At 30.1% G+C, this 27,360-nt stretch overlaps 1 protein-coding gene across 1 annotated transcript in view; it reads right to left on the reverse strand.

Moving 5' to 3' along the window:
- Positions 1 to 25,240, reverse strand: part of LOC148279784 (irregular chiasm C-roughest protein-like) — a 59,155-nt gene extending 33,915 nt beyond the window's left edge. The window contains exons 1-3 of the mRNA XM_088229413.1: positions 24,706 to 25,240; positions 12,545 to 12,695; positions 301 to 381 (exon numbers count right to left, since the gene is read on the reverse strand). Coding sequence (XP_088085539.1) covers positions 301 to 381; positions 12,545 to 12,695; positions 24,706 to 25,014 — 541 coding nt within the window. The 5' untranslated portion in view covers positions 25,015 to 25,240. The remainder of the gene's footprint in view (positions 1 to 300; positions 382 to 12,544; positions 12,696 to 24,705) is intronic.
- Between the last annotated feature and the right edge of the window lie 2,120 nt (positions 25,241 to 27,360).

Raw genomic sequence — 27,360 nt, forward strand, 5'->3', positions numbered from 1 at the left:
CATGAAATGTGATCATATCGTATTCCTCTTTAATCCAAGCAGTATTTTGACACTTGCAGACGACACAACACGGCATAGTTGAATTTAAATCGGCAGTTGCGTATTGAACGACGTTTATATAGTAACTTATGGCTAAAACGTTGAACTACTCAATTGAAAGTAGTTTAGTTGGATTCAATTTAATGCGCTTATGCGGTTTCGGGACTTTTCTCATTCTAATGTTTTAAAATTAAATACCAAGAATACTTCAAAAAGACTATTTAAAAATAATAAAAAAAATAAAAAAGTGATAACAATTACCTTGTGGGCCAACTCCAACTTGACATTGGTACCTTGCATCGTCCTCCAGAAGAACAGGATAGATGTCCAGGGAATAGTCACCTAGAAAAAAAAACATTTGAAAATGTAATGAGTAAAAAGCAATCAATTTATTTTATGTTTTTTTTATTTGATTTATTTTGGAAATAAACAGTAATGCAGCGACCATACACGTACAAACGAAAAGAAAAAAGCAATATGTTACTTTTTTGGATGATACCGTGTGTGTTGGATTTGTTCCGATGTTTCGGCTACCATTTAGGAGCCATATTTAAGGTAAACTGTGTGTTTTGTAAATACTAGTAATTGTGTACTAGTAGATGTGTTAAAATGTACATAGGAACTGGGCGTACATCATAGAAAAGGATTGAGGAATACAAAAAGAAGAAGATAAGAACTCCTGCAAAACTATTTACAAAGCAATTATTGAACCACACGTTAACTACTGTAGTAGCATTTTATTTTTATCAAACAAAGAAAACATAGATAAACTAACTGTATAACAAAATAAAGCCTTTAGAATCATTTTGAAAAAAAACAGATATACGAGGGTAAAGTCAATGGTAAATGAAATGAAATTATTAACATATAAACAAAGAATATTTTACAATACAATGATATTTGTTCATAAAATTATAAACTCTAATAAAAAAACAGAATTTTGGAAAAAAATTGATCGGAACTAGCATGAACACGATCACAATACTAGAGGAAAGAACAAAATTAGACTTCCATTTAGGAAAAAGGCAAAGTCACAAAATTCAATTTTATTTAAAGCAATTAAAAAGTATTACGAAATGGAAAAAAATATTTATGAAGAAAAAAACATATCAAAATTTAAAATAATGGTCAAGAAATATGTGATAAACAATTTATAAATTAAATATATTTGCAATGTTATAATTAGAACACACATAACAATATGTATGATATGTGTGCCCTACTTTAAGATTTAAATTTAAAAAAATAAAAAATGTGTAAACTTGAGCATCCTGACAAATCCGCAAAAGCGGAACACTTCATAGACACCGGACTTGTGTTTGCCTTCGAACCAAATATTTGACATAAACCCAGTAATAACAGTGCACGAATAATAAAAGAGGCAATTGAAATACACAGACACTTTAATAACATAAACAAAGACGACGGGCTGAAATTAAACTCAACATGGTTCCCAGAACTACATACTACAAAAACTAATAGAAATGTCCTTACTGTCATCTGCGATGCGGTACAAATTACTAGTATATAAACACATATTCTTTTCTACAAAACACACAGTTTACCCTGAAGTTGGCTCCTGCAATGGTAGCCAAAACGTCGGAACAAATCCAACAGACACGGTATCACCTAAAAAATGAACATATTGCTATTAGTGACCGTGCAAATCTTCGCACTTATGAAAAAATATACAATGAAACCAATACCTGACGTCCACAAAAATACATTATACGTAAAAAAAATATTTCTTCATTTTGAATATTATTTCCATTTGTGAATACTAACTACACACTTTTAAATTCCTTTTTTCACTTTAATTTAAAATTTTAAACGATTTCCATATATTACAATATTTGAGTTTGTCCAAATGTTTGTAGACAAAAGACTGGATTTCACCCCCTCGGGAGTCATTAAGATTAACAAATTACAAAAGGGATGGAGAATACCTTAGAAAAGGGAATATGGAAGTCAAGGCATATGCAGGGCGTATGACCTGTCATTGGCTGGTTTCCAACTGGTTCAAGAGGAAGTTTAAAAATTAGAAAATTGTTTTCAGGCGTTGCCTAGTATGCGAAATTATTCAGTCAGATAGATCTCTTCACAACAATAAAAGTTTCAGCTCTTTAACTTCACTAAAAACAACAAATGGAAGAAATGAATAAATATGTAACTATAATATATAACTCCCTAGGGAGTTGTTCATATTTAAATTTATTTCAACAGAGAGGTAAAAAATTTTTGAGAAGGGAATATGGAAGTCTAGGCATTTACAGGGCTTATGACCTGTCATAGGCTGGTTTAAGTGGCCAATTCTTAAGAATAAGAAAATGTGGATAATACATACACAACATTGTTCCTTTATCCTTCTTTTTTCCTTCCAATCCCCTCTCCTCTCTTCATAGTATAGGGTTATTTTTTAAATATATTTTTATTTTGTTAATCTTTGTTATTAATTTTGGTATTAAATTGTAAGATTCAATATGTCACCTTATTTGTAATTTTTTGAAAAAATTGCCTTAAGGCAATATGCCCGCCTTTATATGTATATTTTATTTATTTATTTTTTTAATGCACAAAATAACTAAAATTTACATATACACAATTATTTGTTTTTTATGTCCCGACTTGTAAGAAAATTCCGTGTTTAGTTGGGACTCTTCGATATATAAATCAAAAATATTTATTTACATAATAAAACAATATACAAGTAATTAAAACAATATGCAAAATAATCAAAACCATAATATACAAAATAATAATAGAAAAATATAAATAATAAAAATTTATACATGTCGAAAAATGGAAAATAGAAAAGTTATTTAATAATACGTATGACAGTGATTGATATACACATATACGTAAATACGTTTATATATTGTATATGTATATGAAGTGTTAAATAAATGCATAAACATACGAATTTTCTATCATCAACAAATTATGAGCTTTTGATACTTAGAAACTCCTCATAACAAACTGAAATTTATTCAGCACCTTCTCATTTAACATTATCAGCAAACTTGTCATGGGATTGTACTCAGACCAGAGGCGGTTCCTTAGTATGTGCATAAGTGCAGTGCACTGCCAAGTAAAAATGTGTGTAAATAAATTAGTAATTTTATTGATAGTAAAAATATGTTATAAGTAGGTAGAAAGAAACAGGGATTCGTTGCAATATTATAATCGTAAACATCGTAATATTCGATACTAGCGCCAAAAGATCTAGCGAAATCGACTCTAGCGGATGATTTTCTCATCTTGTCTACGCATGCGCAATCGTCCCAGTGCATATTCTGTTTTGCACAATCTTTTACCCTGAATTTGTAAGAACTATATTATATCTCCTAAAATCGTCATTTGAGCGAGACAGACAATGCTTCATACCGATGAATTGTGCGTTAGAGGGAGAATATAATATACATATTCCGGGCATTGCCGACGCATGCGCAGATTTGAAGTTCGTTTAAAATGTCACTTTGAACATGCGTAATGACATGATATTAGTACGAATTTAGTTATTTATAACGTGCGTATTATGTTGGGCGTATTTAGCGTTTCTAGTTCCGATGCGCGGGCTGTATGGCAGTATGACTACTGGTCGTTTATCACGTCAGACCTATTATAGTATTATAATATTATTGAACTGAATAATATACAAGTTGACAACATGTAAAAAAATGCACTGCGAATGTTTTCGGCCAGGAGCCGCCAGTGAGTCAGACTTACATGCATGGTAGTTATTTTTTATTTATTTGCAACAACAAAAAAACAAGTAAAGTATGGTAAATGCACCCTGTGCTTTTAAATTTGTTTCCAGTATAATTGTTCAAATTGCCAGTAAAGTCGTAGTAGTGTTTCAGTTCATTGTATTGTATTTTTGACTGTTCTGCATTTGTCTTTACTTTTTCAATGAGGAAATGTTGTAACCGTCTGATATTTTATTTTTGCATGTCAGCAATTTTGTTTACTGTTATGTCATCGTCTCATATGTTTCCCAATGCAATTTTGGGTACATTTTTTGTCAAGTATTAAAATCACAGTTCAGCACTTCTATTCTAGTCTACAATGAATTCATCAGTTCTACAATGAAGGTCGTATAATTACAAGAATAGATTATTTGACATTTAAAAACTAGGGCTATTCTACAAAAATAAGCTAAGACAGTAGACACTATTTATAAAATAAATTATTTCATACAAATATATAAAAAAGAAAAAATAAAAGAATTTGAGATAAATAAGTCACTCAGATACCAACATAATTTTAGAATTCTTAAATTACACATAAGCCATGGTCAAAATAGTTTTGTTTTTAAAGGTGTAAAAAATTATAATAATCTTCCTAATGCACAAAAAACTATTAAATGTAATATATCAATAAATAAATATAAAGTAAATCTAAAGAAATTTTTTGAACACGTGTAAAAACTACATTAAATTTTAATTAGTATGAATGTTTTATTGTTTTATATCCTATGTTTTAATTTTTATCTCATGTACTCGTATTTAAAATTATATAAACTCTTATTAAATTTTAATTAGTATGAATGTTTTATTGTTTTATATTCTATGTTTTATTTTTTTCTCATGTACTCGTATTTAAAATTATATAAACTATTATTAAATTTTAATTAGTATGAATGTTTTATTGTTTTATATCCTATGTTTAAATTTTTTTCTCATGTACTCGTATTTAAAATTATATAAACTCTTATTAAATTTTAATTAGTATGAATGTTTTATTGTTTTATATCCTATGTTTTAATTTTTTTCTCATGTACTCGTATTTAAAATTATATAAACTCTTATAACAATAAACAACTACAACAGTGTAAGTCGCTCTCCAAGCACTAATGTTAGTCTCTTTTTTGGAGAGTTACAGTGATAACATTTATTAGATGTGTAAAATTACATATGTATAGAATTTTTAATACCATTTATGTAATTTATTTATAAAAAAATAATCATTTTTTTTAATAGCGTGAATGACGAAAACGAATTGTAAATGCTGGTTTTTAAGGATTTTACCTCAGATAAATACCATTTCTTCAAGTTATTAATTACCAGCTTTCTCATAACGTGAGACGTCCAAATTAGGGCAAATAATTTCAATATTTCAGGTTAAATATAAGCCTGTAATAATATTACACGATCCAAAAATGAAATAAAAAATAACGATGAATTTCAGTTTCCATATTTCAGACTTGTTTTATCTCCACATCATATAATTTCTACTTAATTATGTCAAAATATTCAAACCAAACGCTAATTACATAACTTTTCAAGATTTTATCTTAAGAATGTTTCGCTTATAAGTGACCCAAGTCCAATAAATTCTCCCGAAGTGACAGAAATGGAAAAGTTCTTTCGTATTCCAAAAAAGTGTTTTTAAAATAAGAACGGATCCATTTCGTTTCGCGGTAATAAAATGTATTGTAAGACAAAAAGGAGAATAAATTATATCTGCAAATTATATTCCAAAACTTTTATGAATGGAAAAGCAAAAAGGGTGTTTGAGTGGCGTTTTCCTATCGATTTTCAAAAATGGATGACAAAATATATGAGTTTTCTTTTTCTGAAATAATTTTACTGGGTCAAATCATTACTCATGTAAATTGAATCTGTCGGAAGCAATTTGCGTAATCGTAAACATATTCGATTTAATAGAAATGTGATGGTTTTGGATTACTTATCACATCAAGTCATTGGTTTCTGAAACGCTGGTGAAAAATGGTATTTTTTAATTTATAATACTGATTTAGGCTGTAAATATTTTGTTATAAAACTCAAAAAAATATCGACAAAATTCCTGGATTAAGTTTAACTTTGTTTCATTTAAACGACGAACGCTTTCACGCATGCAGGTTTTGTAATTATATGCTGTCTGTCTCCAAAAAAAAAAACTTCGGTACCTTATCTTCGAAAAACCTTAAAACTGGTAAAAAAGTTTAAAACATAATTATATATTTTTTATTTTATTGCTAACTAATTGTAAACTTTTTCGCTGCTCTACTTTGTCAAAGAGTCTGGAGCCTATGAGAACGCATGAAAATCTCCAACAACACGCTTCTCCAAGCTACTACAGGGTGGATTCATTCATCCCTGTTCAAGCGATGGCTGCAAATGATAAGACCATCATAAGGACATAATATAAAAGGATTTATTTTATTTATCACATTTTGCTAAAATTCTTTTTTTTCTCCTTTCTTTTCTTAAAAGATTTACTAGGTAAACCTTAATGTACCTCGCCGTAACTTGCGTAATAATTCTGTCTTTGCTATGGGAAATTATAAAACTAACATCGTATTATTTTCCCCTCTGCCGAGGATCTTGAGAACAGTGAACGAAATCTCATTAAGCGGTGCTGTCGATGTGTTCCTACAGCAAGGGCAGGCGTTCAAGAAGCTAGCGGTTTTGTCTCTCCTGGCTCGCGATGACACACTTGCCATGTCCACCAAGATTATGCCATATTTATACCTTTTGTAAATTTAAATTGATTGTAAGACTGTTTAAATTAAGTGAAGATTAAGTATTATTCATTTATGCCAACCTGCAAGGGCTAATTTAAGCCTGTTGATTGGCTTAAAAAAAAAAAATTACTATTTTTTTTGTTTTTTGTTTTTTGTATTTTAATTGGTAAGTAAGTTATGTTTTAATTTTGTACTATATAAAAACTATTGTTTTGGAATATTCATTATTATTGCTCTTCATTTCTTACACAATTTCCATATATTATATTGCTTTTAAGCTCTATTTTTCTTCCCTATTTATGTATCCTTTAAATTGAAGTATTGTTATTTTTTTATGTATTTTAAATGTATTATAGTAATTTAAGTTTGTAAGTGAAAATTCTTGATGGAACTTCATTGTAATTTATTATATAAATAAAAGACGAGTGATACTTCCATCCACAAATTTAGAAAATCCAGTGACCGGTTTCATCGCTTTCGCGACACATTCTTGGTTAATACTAAAGACAAAAAAGATATGTTTTCCAACTCAGGAACTTACCTTCTTAATTATAACGACTGTAAAAATACATTCTACGTAGGCCAAATGGGTAGAGCTTTTAAAACACGCATAAAAGAGCACATACAATCATGGTCTAATAATAAAGATAATTCAAAATTTGCCAATCATTTAATAGAATACGAGTTTTATATTTTTCATAAAGAAAACTTAATTTTACTTTGTAGATAAAATTTAAGATAAATTATAATTTAAAATACATACCCTGAATATGCCCACTTAGGTAAAAGTGCTTACCTAAAATGAAGTTAAATTAATCCGATAAAAGTTTATTAATAGTTTTATCAAAATAATTAATAATACATTGACGGCAAGCTTGATTAACATTATAATGCTAAAATTTTATAAAACTTTGGTTAAAGGTTTGACAAAATTTTATCGTACTAATTAATATTACTCGTATATTACGTGTATACTTATTAAAAAAGATATATTATTATTATTATTATTAATATTTTTTGATATTTTTTTTGAGACAAAAGAATTTTATTATATTTAATATACTTATATTTTGTACCTCTAAAATAAAAAAATATATAAATTCTTTTCCTTTTAAAATTTTATCTGCAAAAATTGTTTTATAATTTTTTTATATCTTAATATTTTCTTTATACAATACTGCTGTTTAATAAATTATTGTATTTATGTACCATAATACTTCTCAATTAAATTTTGAAGTTTTTCACATTATATTGAAGTGTTTGTATTATTTTTAATGTGTATCTTTTTAATGTAAAAGGCACTGCGTGCCGTGTAAATTAATGAATAAATTACTCGTTTCATGTGTAAACTGTCTAGTGATACAAAAAAAAACGTCTCATTCCTATCTTTATAACTGATTTTTTTTTTTTAAGTTTTATCTTTTATTCTTAAATGTCGACAAATCAAATGCGATGGTTTTCGAAAGAACATAAAATATTACTAAATGTGAGATCACTGCAAAGGGGGGGATATTCTGAAACAGGGAAAGGAATTTGTGTATCTGGAAAGTATCTGTATTTGAAGGCTTTAAAATTTGTACCAAGGCTCCTCTTGAACTGTTAAAATCGCGTTTTACGATGAGCCTATATCAAATAATCAATCTACCTTAAGACGATCCATTATTATGGGTACGTTAATCAGCGTATTGCTAACCCCTCTTTAGATTTGGGTTCTAATACAAATGAAATGGCTGTGGACTTAAAGATACTTATGTATTCGGGATATAGTATAATAGTACGTATACAGGGAATCTAAAATGTCCTAAACCCATCGGAGACGAGATAATTGTGAAGTACTCTAAGGCAAAATAAATGAGTTGGTAAATATTTCACTTTTCCAAAGATTCTTAAACAACGAATCCGTGGCGATGAAAAATCCACTCAGGGTAGCTATTTTAGTTTTCATTTATTAATTATTGTATCCTGATGTCGGCCCGATGGCGTAATGGTCAGCGCGAATGCCTACCATGCAAGAGGTCTCGGGTTCGATTCCCGACATGGTTGATATGAAATATTTATTTAAAAGGATGTTATCACTCTAGAATATTTAATAGTCCCTAAACTGGTACCTGAAGCGTAAGACTGATCACCTTACCTTCATGTTACAAATTGATCGAGATATGCTGCGATTGGTGTACCAATCTAGTGCCCTTTGAACTATTAGGTGTGGAAAGGGAATGATGATGATGATGAAATATTGTATCCAAATAACTTATCGTGGCCTTAATTTGAATACAACCTAGGTCTAATATTTCTTTTTTTACAATTTGTTTTTAAGGTATGCGTAATTTTTCATTTCAATTTCTTTCATTCAAACAAATGTGAACTATTATACAATATAAATGACCATTAACTGACTTACGATGTATTCCAAGTGGAGTGGCGGTTATAATTTTGAGTGAGTATTATTTGACTGAATCGTTGATCTGTGAAAATTTTTGCGGGGAAATAAAAGATGCGTTTGCGCGATGATGGCAGATATGGAAAAGAACGGTTTGTGGCTAAACAAACTACAGCAGACAAAAATCCTACCTTTAGAAAGACAGGAAAGAGAATCAGAGACAGGAATCCGAATACTATCTCCAAACACTGGCTTCTGGGTAGTTTTTCCCTTTTTTCACGGCACTTTCACTATAGTTATTTGGGAAACATAAAAAAGAATGTGGCGGCGCGGCGGTCAGAATACGTAAAGGTGTTTAGATGCGGGCAGATACGTATAGGACGAGCAGTTGCGGGCAGATACAATTATGAACATGCGGCTGTTGACAAACATTATCAAGAAGAAAAATGTTGTTGTTGTTGTGATTGTTGATGTTGGTTTCTATGGATATGGAAAATTGTTCTCATAGCAACCGTAGCTACCCATGGCCACAGAGACGAGGGGAATAAACAAACACTGTAAGTTGGAAGATCACAGGATGGGTAGGATAGGCGCAGCTTTATCCGCTGACGGTCCATCTAGCCACAAATCACTCGATCTCACCTATCACTTGCACAACCACCAAGAAATACTATATACCTTCATCTTCTTTGAGATAGCATTATTCTAAAAACGTGTAATTCTTGTGTTTTTTTCAAATGAAATTTAACTTTTATGATGTAACACGTGTCTACATCGGATACTACTACTACTACTACTACCATCACGCCATTTCCCCGTAGGGGTAGGCAGAGAGAATGGACCGCCACACACGTCTATCCTGGCATACACTCCTAGCCTCTTCCACATTCATACATCTTGTCATACATGCCCTTCGGTTCTGTCTGCTTTTGACATGACCAGACTTAAGATTTTGGTTTATCTGATCATGCCACGTCTTCCTTGGTCGTCCTCGTCTAACGTTGCCGTTCATTTTTGCCATATATACTTGTTTTACCATTCTCTCGTCGTCCGTTCGTTCTACGTGACCAAACCATCTCAGAGACCCTTTCTTAATCTTAACAATTATACTTGTCTCAGATTTACACTCTTGCCTGATTACATCATTCGTAACCCTGTCATACATTGATTGCCCACACATTCGTCTAAGAAATCGCATTTCAACCGCGTTCACTCGGCTTTCATCCTTCCTCTGCCAGTTCCATGTTTCACTTCCATACATAAGTGTCGGGACTAAAACTCGGATACAAGACTTCGGACATCGGATACAAGACTTGATATATCTCCATTACTTATTTAAATGATGAAGTTGTATTTTTTGTAATCTTCAAATGGACATTTTAACATCTGATTTGGAAAGTAAAATTTGTTTAAATATGCTGGGTTTTATTAAAAATATATTTTTCCTAGCTATTTGAATAATAATCTGGATAAAAGTGATGCCCCTGTCACAATAAATTTGTTCAACTGTATAAGAAAGAGCACGAGAATAGAACTTATAACAAGGAAGACAGAGACGCTGTTTTGTGGCCGGTATTTGTGTGAAAAAGACAAAAACAAACGAAGAAATTTCGTTTAATCAGTCGGTTATTGGCAGTGAGCTGGAGTGTACGCTATTTTTAATTTTTCATTTATTTTGCGATAGCGGGCCTAAATTCGTTCGTAAGGTCGTTCGCATTTTTTTTCGATCGATTTTTTTAAAATCCTTACGGCGAAAAACTTTGGGAACTGCAGAAGTAATCCATTTATCAGCGATTTAATTATTTCGTGCCGCAATTAAGAAATTTAATTACGGCGACCCTTAAAATGTGTAGCGACCACGGCTCTTTAGCGTTGAGCATTGAATTTTTCATTGTCCCATTGGCAAACTTAACCAGATTACTCCCAACTGTTTTCTGCCCGTCTTAATATTTATTTAGACAAATTTAGTTAAGTTAAAAACGCCTTTCCGATCAGAGAGAACTTAACCGGAAAAGCATTTAATTTGTTTTTGAAAATCCACCTTAAAATTTGCGGAAAATCGGTTTTAATTAAAAATAATGATACTGCCAGTAAAAAATCAAAATGCAATATGTGTGTGAGTATGAAGTCGTATTTTTATGTAACCATTTTACAAATTTTCTTTGTCTACCTATTTTGAGACGTAACCATCTCTTCGTCAGGACATTTTACCCTTTTTTATTTCAACTCAATCTACTCTCAAGACACACATAATATACACACTATATTTCACAAACGTCATTCCACATACTATACATCACACCACAAAACTAAATTAATAAAATAAAAGTTAAAACCTCTCATAAATTCATTAACATGTGAGTGTAATTTTGAATGAATAAATAAATGAATTAATTAATTTAAAAAATTATTCCAGTAAAATAGCTAAAATAGTGCCGAGCCAATTCTGTCATAAAAAATAAAAAAATATTTTATTTTTTTACAACAATTGAGAAATAACTTACAAAATATGTAAAATACATAATTTTTTTAATTAAGAGAAAAAAATCCCCAAAAAAATTAATTTAAGTACAAAACAAAAAAATATTATAAGAAAAAAAAAATTATCGTTGAATAAATTTTTGCATAAATGAAATGAAATTAAATTAATGCTCCTATACGAGTACAAGTATTATGTTCTTTTTTTATATTTTCTTAGAAGTTTTTGGTCATTTTGGTTCCCCCTCTTTCTTGCAACAATTTATTTTGTTCACACACACCTTGTTTTACTCTCTTCTTACATTCATCATATACACTTTTTAATTCAGCACACCTACAACCAACCTTTTTGCCAGATTCAACCATGCTTCTTTCTTTTCTTAGGCTATTTTCTTTGTTCCATCGCATCGTATTTTGATCATTTTTGTAACACGAAGGTGTTACAAAAGTGTATGATTACTGATAACTGATTATTGATCAGTCATACGCTTCAGGTACTAGTCCAGGGACTCCAGGGAGTGTAAAAACACCCCTTTAAATAAATATTTCATGTCAAGCATGTCGGAAATCAAACCTCTTTCATGGTAGGCAAACCATGGAATAGTTGACTATGCAGAATTACTTAGTTCAAATGTTCCAGCCAGGATTTGTAGACGGTACCACCTGTTTTATGTACTAATAAGTAAAACATCGTATGTTAAAAATGCTTTTTTTCGCAGGACTTTTCCTGTGTACAATACAAAATTTAAAGACATAGACTACTCAAACACAAGTCTGTCAGATTTAAAATTTACACTAAAAATGCATTATGTAAGTTAGTCGACATTATGATATTAAATATGTACATCTCCCTTCCCCTCCGTATCCTTTCTTCATGCATGTCCTAATCTCGCCCCATTTACAATAACTTACTGCAATTTAAAAAAAAATCTTTGATTATTAAAAAACATATACATGAAAATAACGTTTTTATGTGAATACACTTATATATGTTCATATAATATGTATTAAATTTTTTTAACATACTTTGTACGCTTTGTGGAAATCTGTTATTGGTTCCGAATTTATCCACTGTATATGTTTGTTTACTATAAGTATGTATGTAGAACTGTTGGTTTCCAAAATAAAATAAAATAAATAAATGAAATACTTAATAAAACCAAGGATAAAAGTTTTACCTTCTTCGTCGCTGCCCACCATTGAGTATCTATCATAACCACTGAGATTTCTATGGTGTCCCAATCCAAAGTCATCTTTGGTCCATTGCAAGACACCAGATTTGTTTATCACTCTGCAAGGGAGAGTCACTCTAGATCCAACTATTGCAGTCTGAAACAAAGACACGAAAAAAAATAATATCAATCGAACATATATATTTTTGCATGAACGCTTGTCTGATAACCGAATGTGTCTTATTAACATCCCTCACTAAACAAAACAGGCTAACAAAGAGTGCTGAAAAAACCTTGCAAAAGAAGAAAACAGGAGTGATCGTTCTCTTTTCCACGCCAACAGCCTCCGAACTAAGTAAAACATTTTAACTTTCGAAATTCAGTAAAAATTCAATCTCATGTAAGATACCGTAATTGCGTGTTATTTAATTATCATAACCTACATAATTTTAAATAAAATAAATTTAATCGGAATAATTTCATAGCGCATATTATCCTGAAAAACACATATTGGAGGGTATAAATTTCATATTTTTGAAGACTTTTTTGACATTTTGGAATAGGTGAGACTGTTATATAGTATTTATATACAGAGTGTTCATTACACCCTGTCACATCCGAAACCACGATGATCAGTATGACCAAGAAGACATATTGGCACATTAAAATAATTTTTTGGAACGAATAAAATTTAAAAAAATAAAAAATCAAAACAGGGAAATTGTTGCTTACTTTTGCAGTGGTGAAACGAGGGGGGAGGAGAAAGTCTAAAACACTGACAACCGAGCTCCCCTCACTTCTCCCCTGCAGAAGTTAGCAATCATTTGTTTTTTTTATATTAAAAAAAAAAAACATTTCTTCGTTCTATATATTTGTTAAAATATGCTAATAGGTATTTTGACTATCGTGGTTTCGGATATGACAGAGTTTAAAAAACACTCTATATGTATACGAAAATTAAACTACAGTACTTCCAAATATGATGAATTTGATTTATTACTATTTCGAAACCAAATTTTTCATCCTATATTGTGAAGTAAATAATATTAACATACTTTTGTTAAATTGAATAGTTTTTTTTGTGTTATAACTCCTCACTACGTAAGAGGTGAGGGGCAGTAAAAAAAAACAGCACTTAAAAAAGTATTAAAAAAACCAATGATTTTTTGTACAGAAATAAATTGCAGTACTATTTATTTTACCAATTAACTTATCTTTTCCAAAATAATCATAACATTGAGTTTGTTATTTCCTGAAAAAAAGAATGCTTTTTAATTATTTCATGAAAAATCAAAACTAATTTTGTGTGTTAATAAACTCATAAAAATTAAAACCTTATACTAATATATTGCCGTCATAAGAAAGAAGCACGTGTCTACATAAAACAAAAAACGAAGAAAATAAATATTTTGTAACTCGGAGATTGAAAATTTTTCTGTGTGAAAAATACTACAAAAAATAATTTTATTATTATACAACAGTATGAATCTCCGTTAGGGCAACGGAATATTTATTTTGAATTTTATTTATTTTACTTTATATATTTAAAAATAACATTTTCATCGTAAAAAAAATACAAGAAAATATGTTATACTTCAATGAAAAGACATTTCTAGCTAGAAACGCCCTTTTTATTTGGTAATTAAGTAAACGTCTTTCTTTTTTAGTGTTAATATTCCAATAGATTCTACTCAACTAAATAAAATAGACGTTACTGGCTATTTACTGTTTTTCAAACTAGTAACGCCGACTTAATAATTAATTGACTTCAAAATTACCAGCGGATCTTATATTTTATTGAAAATGAGTAGGTACATTAATTTCAGATGTTTTTAAAAACGTAATATAAGGAAAAAAAGTATTTTTATCCGTCTTTAATAATCATATAACTCAGAAGAGCCTTTTATATTTCATAGTCTTGAAGACTTTTTGCAGTTTAGTCTCATTTATTAGTGTAAATTATAGTGTTGTGATTATTTTAGGAAAATAGATGTATTTTAAGAAGATGCGCATTTTTTACTGATTCCGAATATTTATTCAACTAATTAAAAAAATCTTAGATGCGTCCTTCTTTCTTATGACGGCAGTATAAATAAAACCGTTTTGACAACTTATTATATAAAAAATAAAACTATATTTTCCTGATTGACACTTATTTTTTACTAATTGTAAAAGAGTATTTTTTTTTTTCACGGATAAAAAATCCTTTGGATTTACTGTTGTTTCCCTGTACATCATTTGATGTTGTATAATAAAGGTATTCAGGAGTAAACAAATGTATCTCCATTTCGAGCATTAAAAAAGTCTAAACGCTTTGAAAACAAAGGATAGTATTAAAAACACATCAAATTGGCCTCTAATTAAAAAGTACCAGATGCTTAAAGTATGAAAGATCTTACTAATTTAACTCTCTTGAAAATTTAAATTTTTAACATACTGTAGTTTACCACTGACATATTGATATATGTATATTACATAAAACGACCCAAAAACAAGAAATTATTTTAATTATTTCGATTGTTTTTCTATTAAAAAATCCACAGTAATAAGCAATATCATAGAAACTGAATCAAACTACTCTGCAAAATTTTATTTGTATATAAATCTAATAACCTTAAAAAATCTTTTTTTTTAACAAGACTGAAAGTGTCGAAATATTTCAGACTAAGCACAGCAAAATTCTGTTATAAAAAGCAGTTCTTTTGCAAATAATTTGAGCAGCTTTAACAGAAATATAAAAAAAGAGCAAAGTCAGTTTTCTGTCCGAAAAACCGTATCCGGATCATATCCACAACATATGGCGTGTTCTACAGGAACTAAATATTTCCAGTTATGTGCTTACTAAATTTTGAAAAAGCGTTTAGCACAGACCAACAAGAAAATGAAGACATGTGGGATACAAAGCATCTTCTTGTATAAATGGTCAAACAAATGATAACTTTTAACTTGAATAGCAAATAACTATGTTGTCACGGACTAGTTCGAGGTTGCCACCGGAGCTCGACAAGGCCGCGTTCTTGGACCATTCCTTTTCCAAATCCTTTTCGATTTCATCCTTAGAAAGTTAGTATCGTGGGGTTATTAAAACTTAATTGGAAATTAGTTAGGAGGTTATAATCGCAAGTCTCTGTACATTTCTTTAAAGCGTACAGCAGTATTTTTTAATATTAATTTTGGTTTACGTCCTATTTACTGGCCATAAAATCGGAGTTTACACTTTTTCTAAGTAACTCATGAAAGCAGTAACCTTTCTAGATCATATGTGTGAAATTCTTAAACCGTTATCTCGACCGTCGGTAAAACCGCGATTATGTGGGGCAGTAATGTGGTTTAAGTGTCCGTTTCGGCAACAATTCTTTAATCCTTAAACCAGCGTTAAACTTGGTTGTTTAGAACCATTGTTACCTACCTTCCTTATTTTCAAGGGCGTACCCATTTTTTTTTGTTTTGTTTTATACGCGGCTTAGGTGCCTTTTTTTGTAGGTACTTTTTTGCATTTACAAAATAACACAAAAGTAAACATTATATGTAAATAAACAAATAACATTTAATTTTAACTTTAATTTTCAACTATAATATGAATATTTATTCGTCAGTGCTTAATAAAAGTCTTCCTTTTTTTCCACATCCGCTCCTAAGTGTAGCATGTGGACATCACCAGTTGTCTCCAGGAGACCCTATCGCCAGCCAGCATTTTTGCCTCTTCCCACGTCAATCCAGCGCCCTCATTCCGCCGAATAAAGTCTAAAGATCGTCATTGACGGTCTTCCAGGACGGCGTGAGCCCGCAGTTTTAAAAAAGAGGCAACTTGGGTTTAGGTTCTCCTGAGGCATGCGAAGCACGTGTATAAGCCAGGTCACCGACTCATTCTCAAGACGCTCGTTATATGGGGCTGCGGCGTCCGTTCTCGGACTTCAATTTTAGTAACAATAGTTGATAAATTACCTGGTCCATGAAAAAGTATAGAAATTGAAAAAATAACATTTTCAGGCGTTGCCTAGTATGTAGATGAAATAATTCAATTAGATGAATCTCACCTGCATAAATAAAGGTTTCAGCTCTTTAACTTCACAAACATCAACAGATGAAAGAATTGAAGGAATATAGATGTTCAAATATAGGCAGAATGGTTAATGTTACACAGTGTGTAAAGTGGCCACTTAAACCAGCCATTGACAGGTCATAAGCCCTGTAGATGCCTAGACTTCTAAATTACCTTTTCTTAAATGTTTTTCATCTCTGTTGTAATATGTTAATTCAATTTCAGTTATAAAATCGAACCACCTTATACCTAACATTCTTCTCAAACACTTACTCTCAAAGCTCAGAAGTTTAGTGTTTTGAGCTTTGATAAGGTGCCAAGATTCGCACCCATATAAGAGTTATAATAAGATACAAACTTTATCGCACTATTTAAATGCTGTATAAATCAATAACTTTTTTTATTTTACTTACTTACTCTTAAAAAATGCTTATTGTTTACGTAATTTTTTGTGCCTAAATCTGTTATAGTTTTTTTTTCAATATTCATTTTGTTAATTTAATATTCAATATTTATTTATGTAGCATAATGTGATTTTAACATATTTATTAGGCCTACATATCTGTACCTCTGAGGCAGACGGATGATAATATAGAATTCGTTGATATGACATTACGATTTTCGTATCCAGTTTATAATCGTGTCTATTGATTTTGAAGAAATGTAAGTCTTTTAATAAAAGAACCAATGTATTGAGATACTGAAAATAATAATTAATGATATACATCACAAGAAACCATCAGTAGATTAGTGAGGCTTTTTGCATCTGTCTGCCTCTGAGGTACAGATATTAACTTTTGTCATGAAACGCTTGAATTGAATTTTGTAACTGTACTGTGTTTTAATTATTATTATTACTATAGGCATGTAAAAGTCTCCGATAGATGAATTATTATTTAATAGAACAGACTAACCAAAGTTTTTGCGTCGATAAAATGTATTTATTTATTTTATTAATTTATTTGTACATTAAAAATTACATTAATTTACATATTTATGATATTATTAAAGCTTTTTAGGCTATGTCCGTGTTTAACTATTATAATCAACAATTAAAAATACGAAGTAAAATGAATTAAATAATATTAACACCTGCTGCAATAGAATAACGTTCCAGAAAAACAATGTAAAACAGTAAAATTCCCAAAATGATAGATACAAATTTAGAAACATACTTAATCAAATATACAAAATAATTGTATCATTGAAATTAATTGAAAATAATACAAAAACATTATTAAAACGATTGAGATATGGTTTCTATAATCTCACTCTAAACGTTGGTAAAAAACTAAAATAATAAATAATATGCCAAATAACAGTGAGTACAAAATGTAATTTCCCTCGTAATTTTGTACGGTTTTGGTAGAATGATTTTGAGGAACAGATTCTTTTTTATTACATAAAGATTGCTCTGAGCAAAAAAAAATTGCGAGATCAAAAGGAGCGATATTCAAAGGTGCCCAAGATCCTCATCAACCAAGGCATGAATGACCGATTAATTGACGTCCAAGGAGCCGATTAACTGAGGCCCGTAGGTCTGATAAAACGAGGCCCGTCGGCCCAATCACAGGAGACTCGAAAGACCGAAGGACCGAATTCCCAAACATGCCTGCTAGTTATATATTTTTTTCTATTCAATGATGCACTGTTACTGTCCATTTGTTATATCTTTTATACTCTTCTAACATCCCTAAGCATTTTTTGTTGTTTATGTGATAATGTATTTTGATTTTGTAACGTTTTTTGTTTGACTTTGTAATGGTTTAACGCAATTAAATAATTAAATATTTCTTACAGATTTTTTAAAATTAACCTATGCCGAACAAAAAAGTGTGATTTTTCATTTAGCAATACATTATTTATTTTTTCATTGAATTTTTGACATGGATAACATGAAATATTTGTTGGAGCTGTTTTTCAAAATCAGTTTACTTTCATGTAAAAAAATAATCAAGATACGCAATAGTTGGTGTACTAATTCAGTTCCCTGTGCACCATTCCGTGCGGATAGGGTAAGATTTCTTTATAAATAAATAAATGCTTTGATCACCTATGTACGCCTCTGGAGGGGGTGTGTTATGTGGGTAGGTGATGCATGAATGTACGACCTTAAGGGTTGTTTAAGTAGCTAATTATGTTCTTGAATAGGGTAGTTTCTTTGATTGCTGAACTAATGAAATGGGCCAGTGTTAAATTAATGCTTGTAATACAAACTGCAAACAGTAATGAACACTTAATAAACACATAAACATAAATATGTATTATGTATACCAAACAAGTATGTATTAGAAATACAAGAAATGATCAGATATGCTATAGTTATATCTTATATAAATAACTTGTATCAATAACTTTAAAAAAAATAAAAAAAATAAAGGAAAACTTTTAGTTCAAAAACTTAAAAAAAAACACTTTGTGTTCAACAACATAATACTTATTAAGTTACCAACCGTTTTCGCTACACAAGTTTCCTTATCAAGGTACAATTTTGAAATTAATATTATCGTAAGTATAAAATTTATTTTATTCATTTTATGAATTTATTTCTTCTATTTTTTCATTTTTTTGTTTTATTTTTTTTTTAAGAGGTCTTGGGTTTGATTCTTGACATGGTTGATGTGAAATATTGATTTAAAGGGGTGTTTGTTCAACAGAATATTTCATAGTCCTTGAACTTGTACCTAAAACGTAAGACTGACCATCTTACCTTCATGTAACAAAATGATCAAGATACGCTGCGATTGGTATACCAATGCAGTGCCCTATGCACCATTAGGTGCGAAAAGGGAATGATGATGATGAATTTTTTTTTTAAATTTATTTTATTTTGTTTATTTTACTTGCCTCATTTATTTTTTATTTTTATTTATTTATTTAACTTTTTGTACATAATGTTATTTGTACATTGGCGGGCTTATTGCCAAATGGCAATTTCTTCCAACCAACCAATAAAATAAAAGTTTTATTTTTATAATTCAAGTTACAGAACATATTCAATAGAAAAAAAAGATTAAAAATTTAAAGATATATAAAAATAGAAATAAACGTATTTGTTTATAAATTACCTTAAATCGAAACTATTACTCAATGGGAAAAAAGAGGAATGAGGAAAGAGGAAAAAGGAAAGGAGGAGAGATTAAGGAAGAGAAAGGAGATGTTTCTTCAGACGTGATTTAAACAGAGATAATGTAGTAACATCTTTGATGGTGGATGGGAGATGATTCCACAGTCGAGCCGCATGGACACTATATGAGTTAGAGAAGAAAGAGGAATTGTGTATGGGTATTAAGAGAGTGCCTTGAGAATGAGAACGAAGAGGTAAACCATGAACTGATAAGCGTTGAAATTTTTCACACAGGTATATAGGAGCGTTAGGACTATGAAGTACATTGAACAGAAGTGAGAGGGAGTGATAGTCTCTCCGCTGTCTAATTTTGAGCCATTTCAGTTGCCTACGATAATCAGAAATGTGGTCATATTTTCTAAGACCAAAAATGTACCTTATGCATGTATTCTGAAGTCGTTCAAGTTTATCGAGTTGCTCACAGCTTAAATCAGTCATGGAAACATCAGCGTAATCTAGAATGGGTAGTAGTAATGCTTGTACAAGAGTGCATTTAGTACTAATGGGTAAGAATTTTTGCAACCTTCTAAGTGAGTGTAGACTGAAAAATATTTTGCGGCTTAATTCATTAGTATGAGCTCGCCAGCAGAGATGTTCATCCATTAGTACTCCTAGATTTTTTACGGATTTCCTGTACTGAATATTGGTACCATTGACAATAAGAGGATTAAGTGAAGGTATGTCTAGCTTACTAAGCAATCTTTGACTACCTGCAAACATAATTTGTGTTTTAGACGGATTTATTAGTAAACCATACTCTTTTGTCCATGTTGACACGCAATTTAGTGTTTTGGACATCGATTCTATTGCTTTGCTGGTGTTTTTATTAGTGCACACGAGACAAATTCCTTTTATAAAGATATATCTGTACTTATTTGATTTAAAATAATTAATTGAAATTTTTTGATGAAATTTCATTGTCATGATGTAATAACTTAATTATATAATATTTACATATGTCATTAATTAAAAATACTTGGTACACTTCCACTTATTTGTTTGACTACTAACTTATATGTAAATAAAAAATAAGTTATTACATAATATATCTATACAATAAAAATTACACTGTGTTATTTTACAAAACTATAAAATAATACAAAAAAATTAACACAGGGCTCTTAGTTATATAAAGTTAGGGAAATGTTATTTTTTTTTGTAAAATATGTATTTGTGTAAATAAATAAAATATAATAAAAAATGCATTTACGTACATTTTCGCAGTTTTAAAAATAGTACTTATATATTTTTATATGATAGTGTCCTTTTTTTTAAATTTAAAAATAACCACTGAAAGTTAAACAAAATTGTAAAGGTTTTACGTCATTTTAAAGAAAAAAGATTCTCCTCGACAAGATATTGCATTGGCTTTTGCGTTACACATTTTTATTTTATTTGATTGAAATCCTTTAAAATATAATGACAGGTTAGCTTAAATTTTTATTTTCGTTCCCTTCTTTTGTTCGCGTTTAATCAAGGGGGTAAGAATTGAAAATTCAAAAATAATTTTAATCTGTGAAGGATTTTTTTTTTTTTTTTAATTGTGAAAAAACATTCTTTGAATGAGTTCGCAACGCATGGGGGTACACATATGTCAAAAATTAAAATAATTATGCCTACATTATTTTTTAATGGTACTATTAAAAATGTAACGGAAAATATGTGAGCGGCAAGATTTATGTTTATTAAATTAAATTTATGAACAGCCATTAATTATCATTTAACGCTTATCAATCATGACCAAAACGTTCTCCGTAATTTATCCTAATATTCAGATGGATATATTTTACTCAAAAACATGACGTCGAAAGGAAATCTTCGTAATTTGATATCATCACGATCATCTCCCTATTTGCACCCAGCGGTACAGAAGGCGCTATATCAGTACGATTTAGATGCCAGTCTGAGGACAGTGTAAAATCACCCTGTGAAGAAATATTTCACAATAGCTTACTAAGAATCGGATCCAGGAACCTGAGTTTTTTTTTTTATTATTTAAAAAAAAATCGGAATCGCTTGTTTTTTGCATTGCTTATAATGGAAAAGGATTATATATGTAGGGTTAGGTTGTTGAGGGTTGGAGCTCCTACCCCAGTTAGAGATTGACAGAAGGCACAAGGTTGCTGTGTGAAGTTTATTTATTACATGGTGAATAATCCTCTTTCTTCTAAGTATAGTAATTGAAAAAAAAAAATTCAGGCGTTGCAGTAAGGTGAAATAATTCAATTAGATGAATTTCACCCACAAAAATAAAGGTTTCAGCTCTTTAACTTCACAAACATCAACAGATGAAAGCATTGAAGGATATAGATGTTCAAATATGGGCAGAATCGTTAATGTTACACAGTGTGTAAAGTGGCCACTTAAACCAGCCAATGACAGGTCATAGGCTCTGTAGATGACTAGACTTCTATATTACCTTCTCTTAAATGTTCTTTATCTCTGTTGTAATATGTTAAAAAATATTTAATTTTTATTCAATATAAAAAATATCCTAGACACTTAAAATAAAATCTAAAACAGTTTTATCTGAAATCGAGCACTGCACCTGAATCATTGTAATACAATGCTCTTAACTCGACACTACGGGGGAGATAAACCATTACACCAAACCGAAATGGTTAAGAAGACAATTTGTAAAAAGCGTCAAACTCCGAAGATTGTCTTTGCCATTCTGCGGTGTTTCATGAATAATGAAATAACTTTATAATCTTAAAATTGTGTTTTCTAAGACGGAGCCCCGGTAAATTTCTGCCTTCCAAATGAAAGACTAAGTTTTAATAATCGTCGTAATCCACTCTCAGAATACGACAATAGAGTTAAAGTCAAAAAAACTAATGATTGATCGCTCAGGTTTGCGAACGAAAAAAATATTTTTAAGGTTTTTAAAAAGATTAAAACGAAATGATTTAGTTAAGGCCGGAAAAAAAGTGTTAAAATCAAACGATTTTTCTGTTTTAAAACTTTGGCTTTTCAATATTGCGCCATTAAAAAAGAAAAAATTAACATACACAATAAAAATAATAATTTTCGAATGTATTTCTAAAAAAAATTAGAAAATGAAAATAGTATTACTTTTTAACGGATTATGATGATTGAAATTTAGAGTAAACTTAAATAAATTAGTGCATATATTTATTTATTTATTAACATACACGGCACGCAGTGCCTTTTACCTTAAAAAGATACATGATAAAAATAATATAAATATTTTAATATAATGTGAAAAACTTAAAAATTAAATAGAAAAGTATTATTTTACATAAATAGTAAATATATAACACAGCAGTTTGGTATAAAAAAAACATATTTAGATATAAAAATAATTAACAATGTGTGCAAATAAAATTTTAAAAGGAAAATAATTTATGTATAATTATCTTAAATGGTACAAAATATAAGTATATTTAATACAGTAAAATTATTTTATTTAAAAAATATAAATTAAAAAAAAAATAATAATAATAATGACAATTAAAGTAATTTGAAAAATAAGTAAACACGTAAATATGGTACACAATAGTACCCATACAAAAGTAGACAAAAAAAGCACCATAATCTAAAAAATGTAAATTACCGTTCATCATCTTTGAAATGATTAAATAGCGTTAATTTAAATAATGTATACTTTAAGTGAAAAATATCAGCAACGTCGGTATATAAAGTCAAAGCTCACCAACACAATTTTTTTTCCACATCTATTAGTACAAAAAACTGCGTATTGATACACCAACCACATCATATCTTGATATTTTTTGTAACATGGAGGTAAGATAAAACAAGTCCAAGGAGCATAAAATATTCCAGAGCAAAAACACCTTTAAAGAATAAAAAAATAATGTCATCCATGTCGAGGATTGAACCCGAGACATTTTGTACTACCATGCAAAGGCGCTGACCATTAGACCACGAGGCGGGAATAATTATGTTTTTCAAATATTTTTATGCTTCTTTTTAGACCAGAATATTTAAGAAACAATATTTTAAGCATATCCTAATGCTTGTGGACAAGAAAGATCTACAAAGGTACCTACACAACAATAATATTGTATCTGAAGAATTTTGGTAGCTGAGGGCTTGAGCTCCTACCCCAGTAAAAGATTAACAGAAGACACGAGATTGCTGATCAATGCGTATTTATTACATGGCGAATAAATAATGAAGTATGTCGCACGAGTGTTACGGCAATAAGTTGTCGAGGAGACTAAACTTCAACTAAATGCTGGAACTGAGAGACTAACTGACTGGACTTTACTGAACTGGGCGTTGACTGCGCCCCGTTGTCTCTTTATAGGCCATGTCCCTTTATTATTCATATCTCCATAGTAGGGGCAATGTTAATGTACTGCAGAACGTTGATCGCATGTTTCACAGAGTGAAATTAATTTAACTCAATAGAAAACGCTGACTTGCTTCTTGGAGTCATGACTTTATATTTCAGGAGAAATTATTTGGCACATGTGACATCGATCTTGGATTATGAACCCCACATATCGATATCTCTCGAATTTTTTATATTTCTGTATATTTCTTTAATAAAAAGAGGAAGTTTCCAAAGTGAACATGGAATTGTATTTTGATAAAGAGTGTGAATAAATAAATAATTCAATAAATAAATATCCCTATTACTGATAATTTTGGCTGTTAATTTTTTTTTATCAATGTCATATTATTACGAGCAAGAATTTATTTATTAATGTTTAAAGCATCAACTTTGTGGTCTAACATTTTATTAAAGGTTATTAAATTTTTGTATATAATTACTGATTGACTTTTTTATCTCTATCGTTGGGACGTACCCATCTCTTCGTCAGGACACCAATAAAACCAACATTCAAAACCCACTATACTCCTTAACCGGTTTTTATTAAATTATGGAAAATTCTAAAAATATACCAGAAATGCAAAAAATGTTCAAACTTGCTAACGGAATTCGTTGGCGAAAGTTCATTGCAAATGAATACATATTTAAGAAAACAGGTGGTTATGATAACTTACTTGATCCTGTGGTTCCATGGCAAACTTCTGCTGACCGAATCCTTCGCCATACTGCGCCATGACACCAAACTGCCGGCTGGACAAAATGGCCGCGGTGACTAACAGCAGAGCTAATTTAACGCGGGAAGCCATCCGGAGGAGAAGAAACATAGACAATTTCTTCCTGTCTGACGTTTCTTTCAAGGTCGTGGGCCCTACATTTTCCAAAGAGCTTTTCTCCCGCCAAGGGGCGCAAACTTCCGGCGAGGCACCAGTTTCCGCATTGCGCAGCGAGCCGGATATCCGGTCCGCCATCTTTTCTCCTGACATTTTTGTCAGCGGCTTCTTGTACGTGTCTTTGGCTTCATCGGGAAAGGGAGATGGGAAATTCGGGCATGCCTTTTCTTCTTATTCTTAATTCGAATCCCGCGTTAGAATGCGGAACGAGTTCGCGCCCTTTTTTCGTTTAACAATAAGGGCTAATGACGCATTTTATGTTCAGGTCGGTAATTGTTTCTTTAATCCCTCGGCAAGGGAGCCCTGAGTGATGAAATCTGTAAAAAAAGAAACAGATATTTTATTAAGGGTCAAATTTACGACGTAATTTTGGATAAACAAAATAACAGTTAAATGGAAGGTTTAAAAAAGACTGTATTTCTGGCACAAGAACTCTAAAAAAATATGTACTAAAAGATGCAAACAGTTTACTGGTCTTAAATATTAAAATTAATATTTGAAGTACTAATTGAGTGATATTCTATGTTTTAATTTTTTTTATTTATAAACCATATTGATATAAAGTATTTTACAATATACAATACAAATAAATTATATTTTCAGGAGTTACTACAACTCAAAACGGGACTTAATAAATATATATATTTTTTTTAATTATCATATATTCGGAAAAGCAAAGAAAAAAAAGCAAGTTTAATATCTTTATAACTAAAAATATCAAAACAAAATATAAACCAAACAACTTGAACAGATTCTTACGTGAACAAGATAAATAAATAAAAATGCTTTCAAGAATGGAGGAAGTTGGGCTAAGGAAGATAAGGTCGTTAACATCACAAGCTACAAAATATATCTAAATAATTTATTTATGTAAAATCACTCAATAAATTGAATATACCGACTGGTTTCAAAACTAGAATGTTTCTTTGTTTTGTATTTTAAGGTATATACTTGTTATTTGGTAAGATTTTAAATATTTTCCATTGGTTAATCTTTAAGCATTGACAAAGGAAACAATGTTTTGATGCCGGTTGGCATATTCAATCTAATTATTAATTTTATGCACAGAAAATATTCAGTTTTATAAGTTTAAAAGATGCCATTATAGGCGTGTTTTTTTACACGTGAGAATATGCAAAAATGACTTAATATACAGAGAAAAATAACAAAATATTAAGACAGTTTTAAACAATGCGTATTAATGTTTATATTAGTTTAATTTGATTGTTGTGAACTCATGGATTTAATGAATATTAATATACCATCAAGTAGAACTAGACAATAGTGTATATTATTGTCACCCTTCTCAAACCAACTATCTTTCAGTTTCAGTGCTGCAGAGCAGCGTTTATTTCATAATTAAAAAATACATAAAAGAATTTGTTACCCACTAAGTCTAAAGACTTTTTGGTGGGAAACATTTTTTTTTTTTTTTTTTATGACAGGTTTAAATTACATTTATTTTATTTGTATTTTACAGATTTATTTATAAACAGGCACTATAAAGTATCAAGAAGATATTTCTTCGTTGATGATGGTTTGTGGGAGATCATTGAACAATCTTGGAACAACGCAATTTAATGTTCGCTCTCCGAAGTAATTTGTAATTCGGGGAACAGACAGGGAGCCCTTAGTTTTTAATCTAGTGTTGTGAATGTGGGAAACTCTTTTTTTATATTCCGGATCAACAAAGTGATCTACAATCAATTTGTAGTCACAAAGTTGTTTTACCGGCAGGACATTACAGAATTTAAAATATACACTTTTGCCCATATGTTTCGCCTCACGGATTATGCTATCCGGTACGATCCTCCTCAACAGTCTCACCTGAATATCATAAATATCAGTCTCATCATAATATCATATCTTTGTCACTCACCTTTACCGCGTATGCACAGACTAGGAAATGAATGTACCTCTCGCATCGACATTTGTAACTATGAATTTAAATCATATGTTTATATTTATTTTATTTAGTACTGACGATTAAAAATTAATGTGTAAAAGCTACTTATGCAATTGATCTGCTGTTAACTCATTTTATGTTCATAATATACCGTCTAAGTAAACATGTATAAAATAAAATAGGAAATAATTAACTAGTTACGTAAACCTTGACGAAAAAGCTGGTTTGCTTTGAAACTGGTTGGTGGAGAAAAAAAAATAGTGGTTAAAAACAAAGTTGTAGTAACTTATGTCTTTGTTTTTTATCTTTATTCTATGTACATGAAATCAATGTGATCAATCTAACGCCTATAATTTTTAATAACAATTTTAAGAATATTTCTAACTAATTTTCTAATCAAATATATACTAGAAAATCTGAATTTAATTACTTTTTTTTCTTTGATCATGTATACCTTCATAAAATAACTTGTTTAGCTTTGGAACCAGTAGGAAAAAAAAATTGTCAAAAACAAAGTTGTTTTTATTCATTTT

This window comes from Micrasema longulum, unplaced genomic scaffold (assembly GCF_059751315.1).
Source record: "Micrasema longulum isolate JH-2025_06_02 unplaced genomic scaffold, ASM5975131v1 h1tg000666l, whole genome shotgun sequence".
NCBI classification, from domain to species: domain Eukaryota; kingdom Metazoa; phylum Arthropoda; class Insecta; order Trichoptera; family Brachycentridae; genus Micrasema; species Micrasema longulum.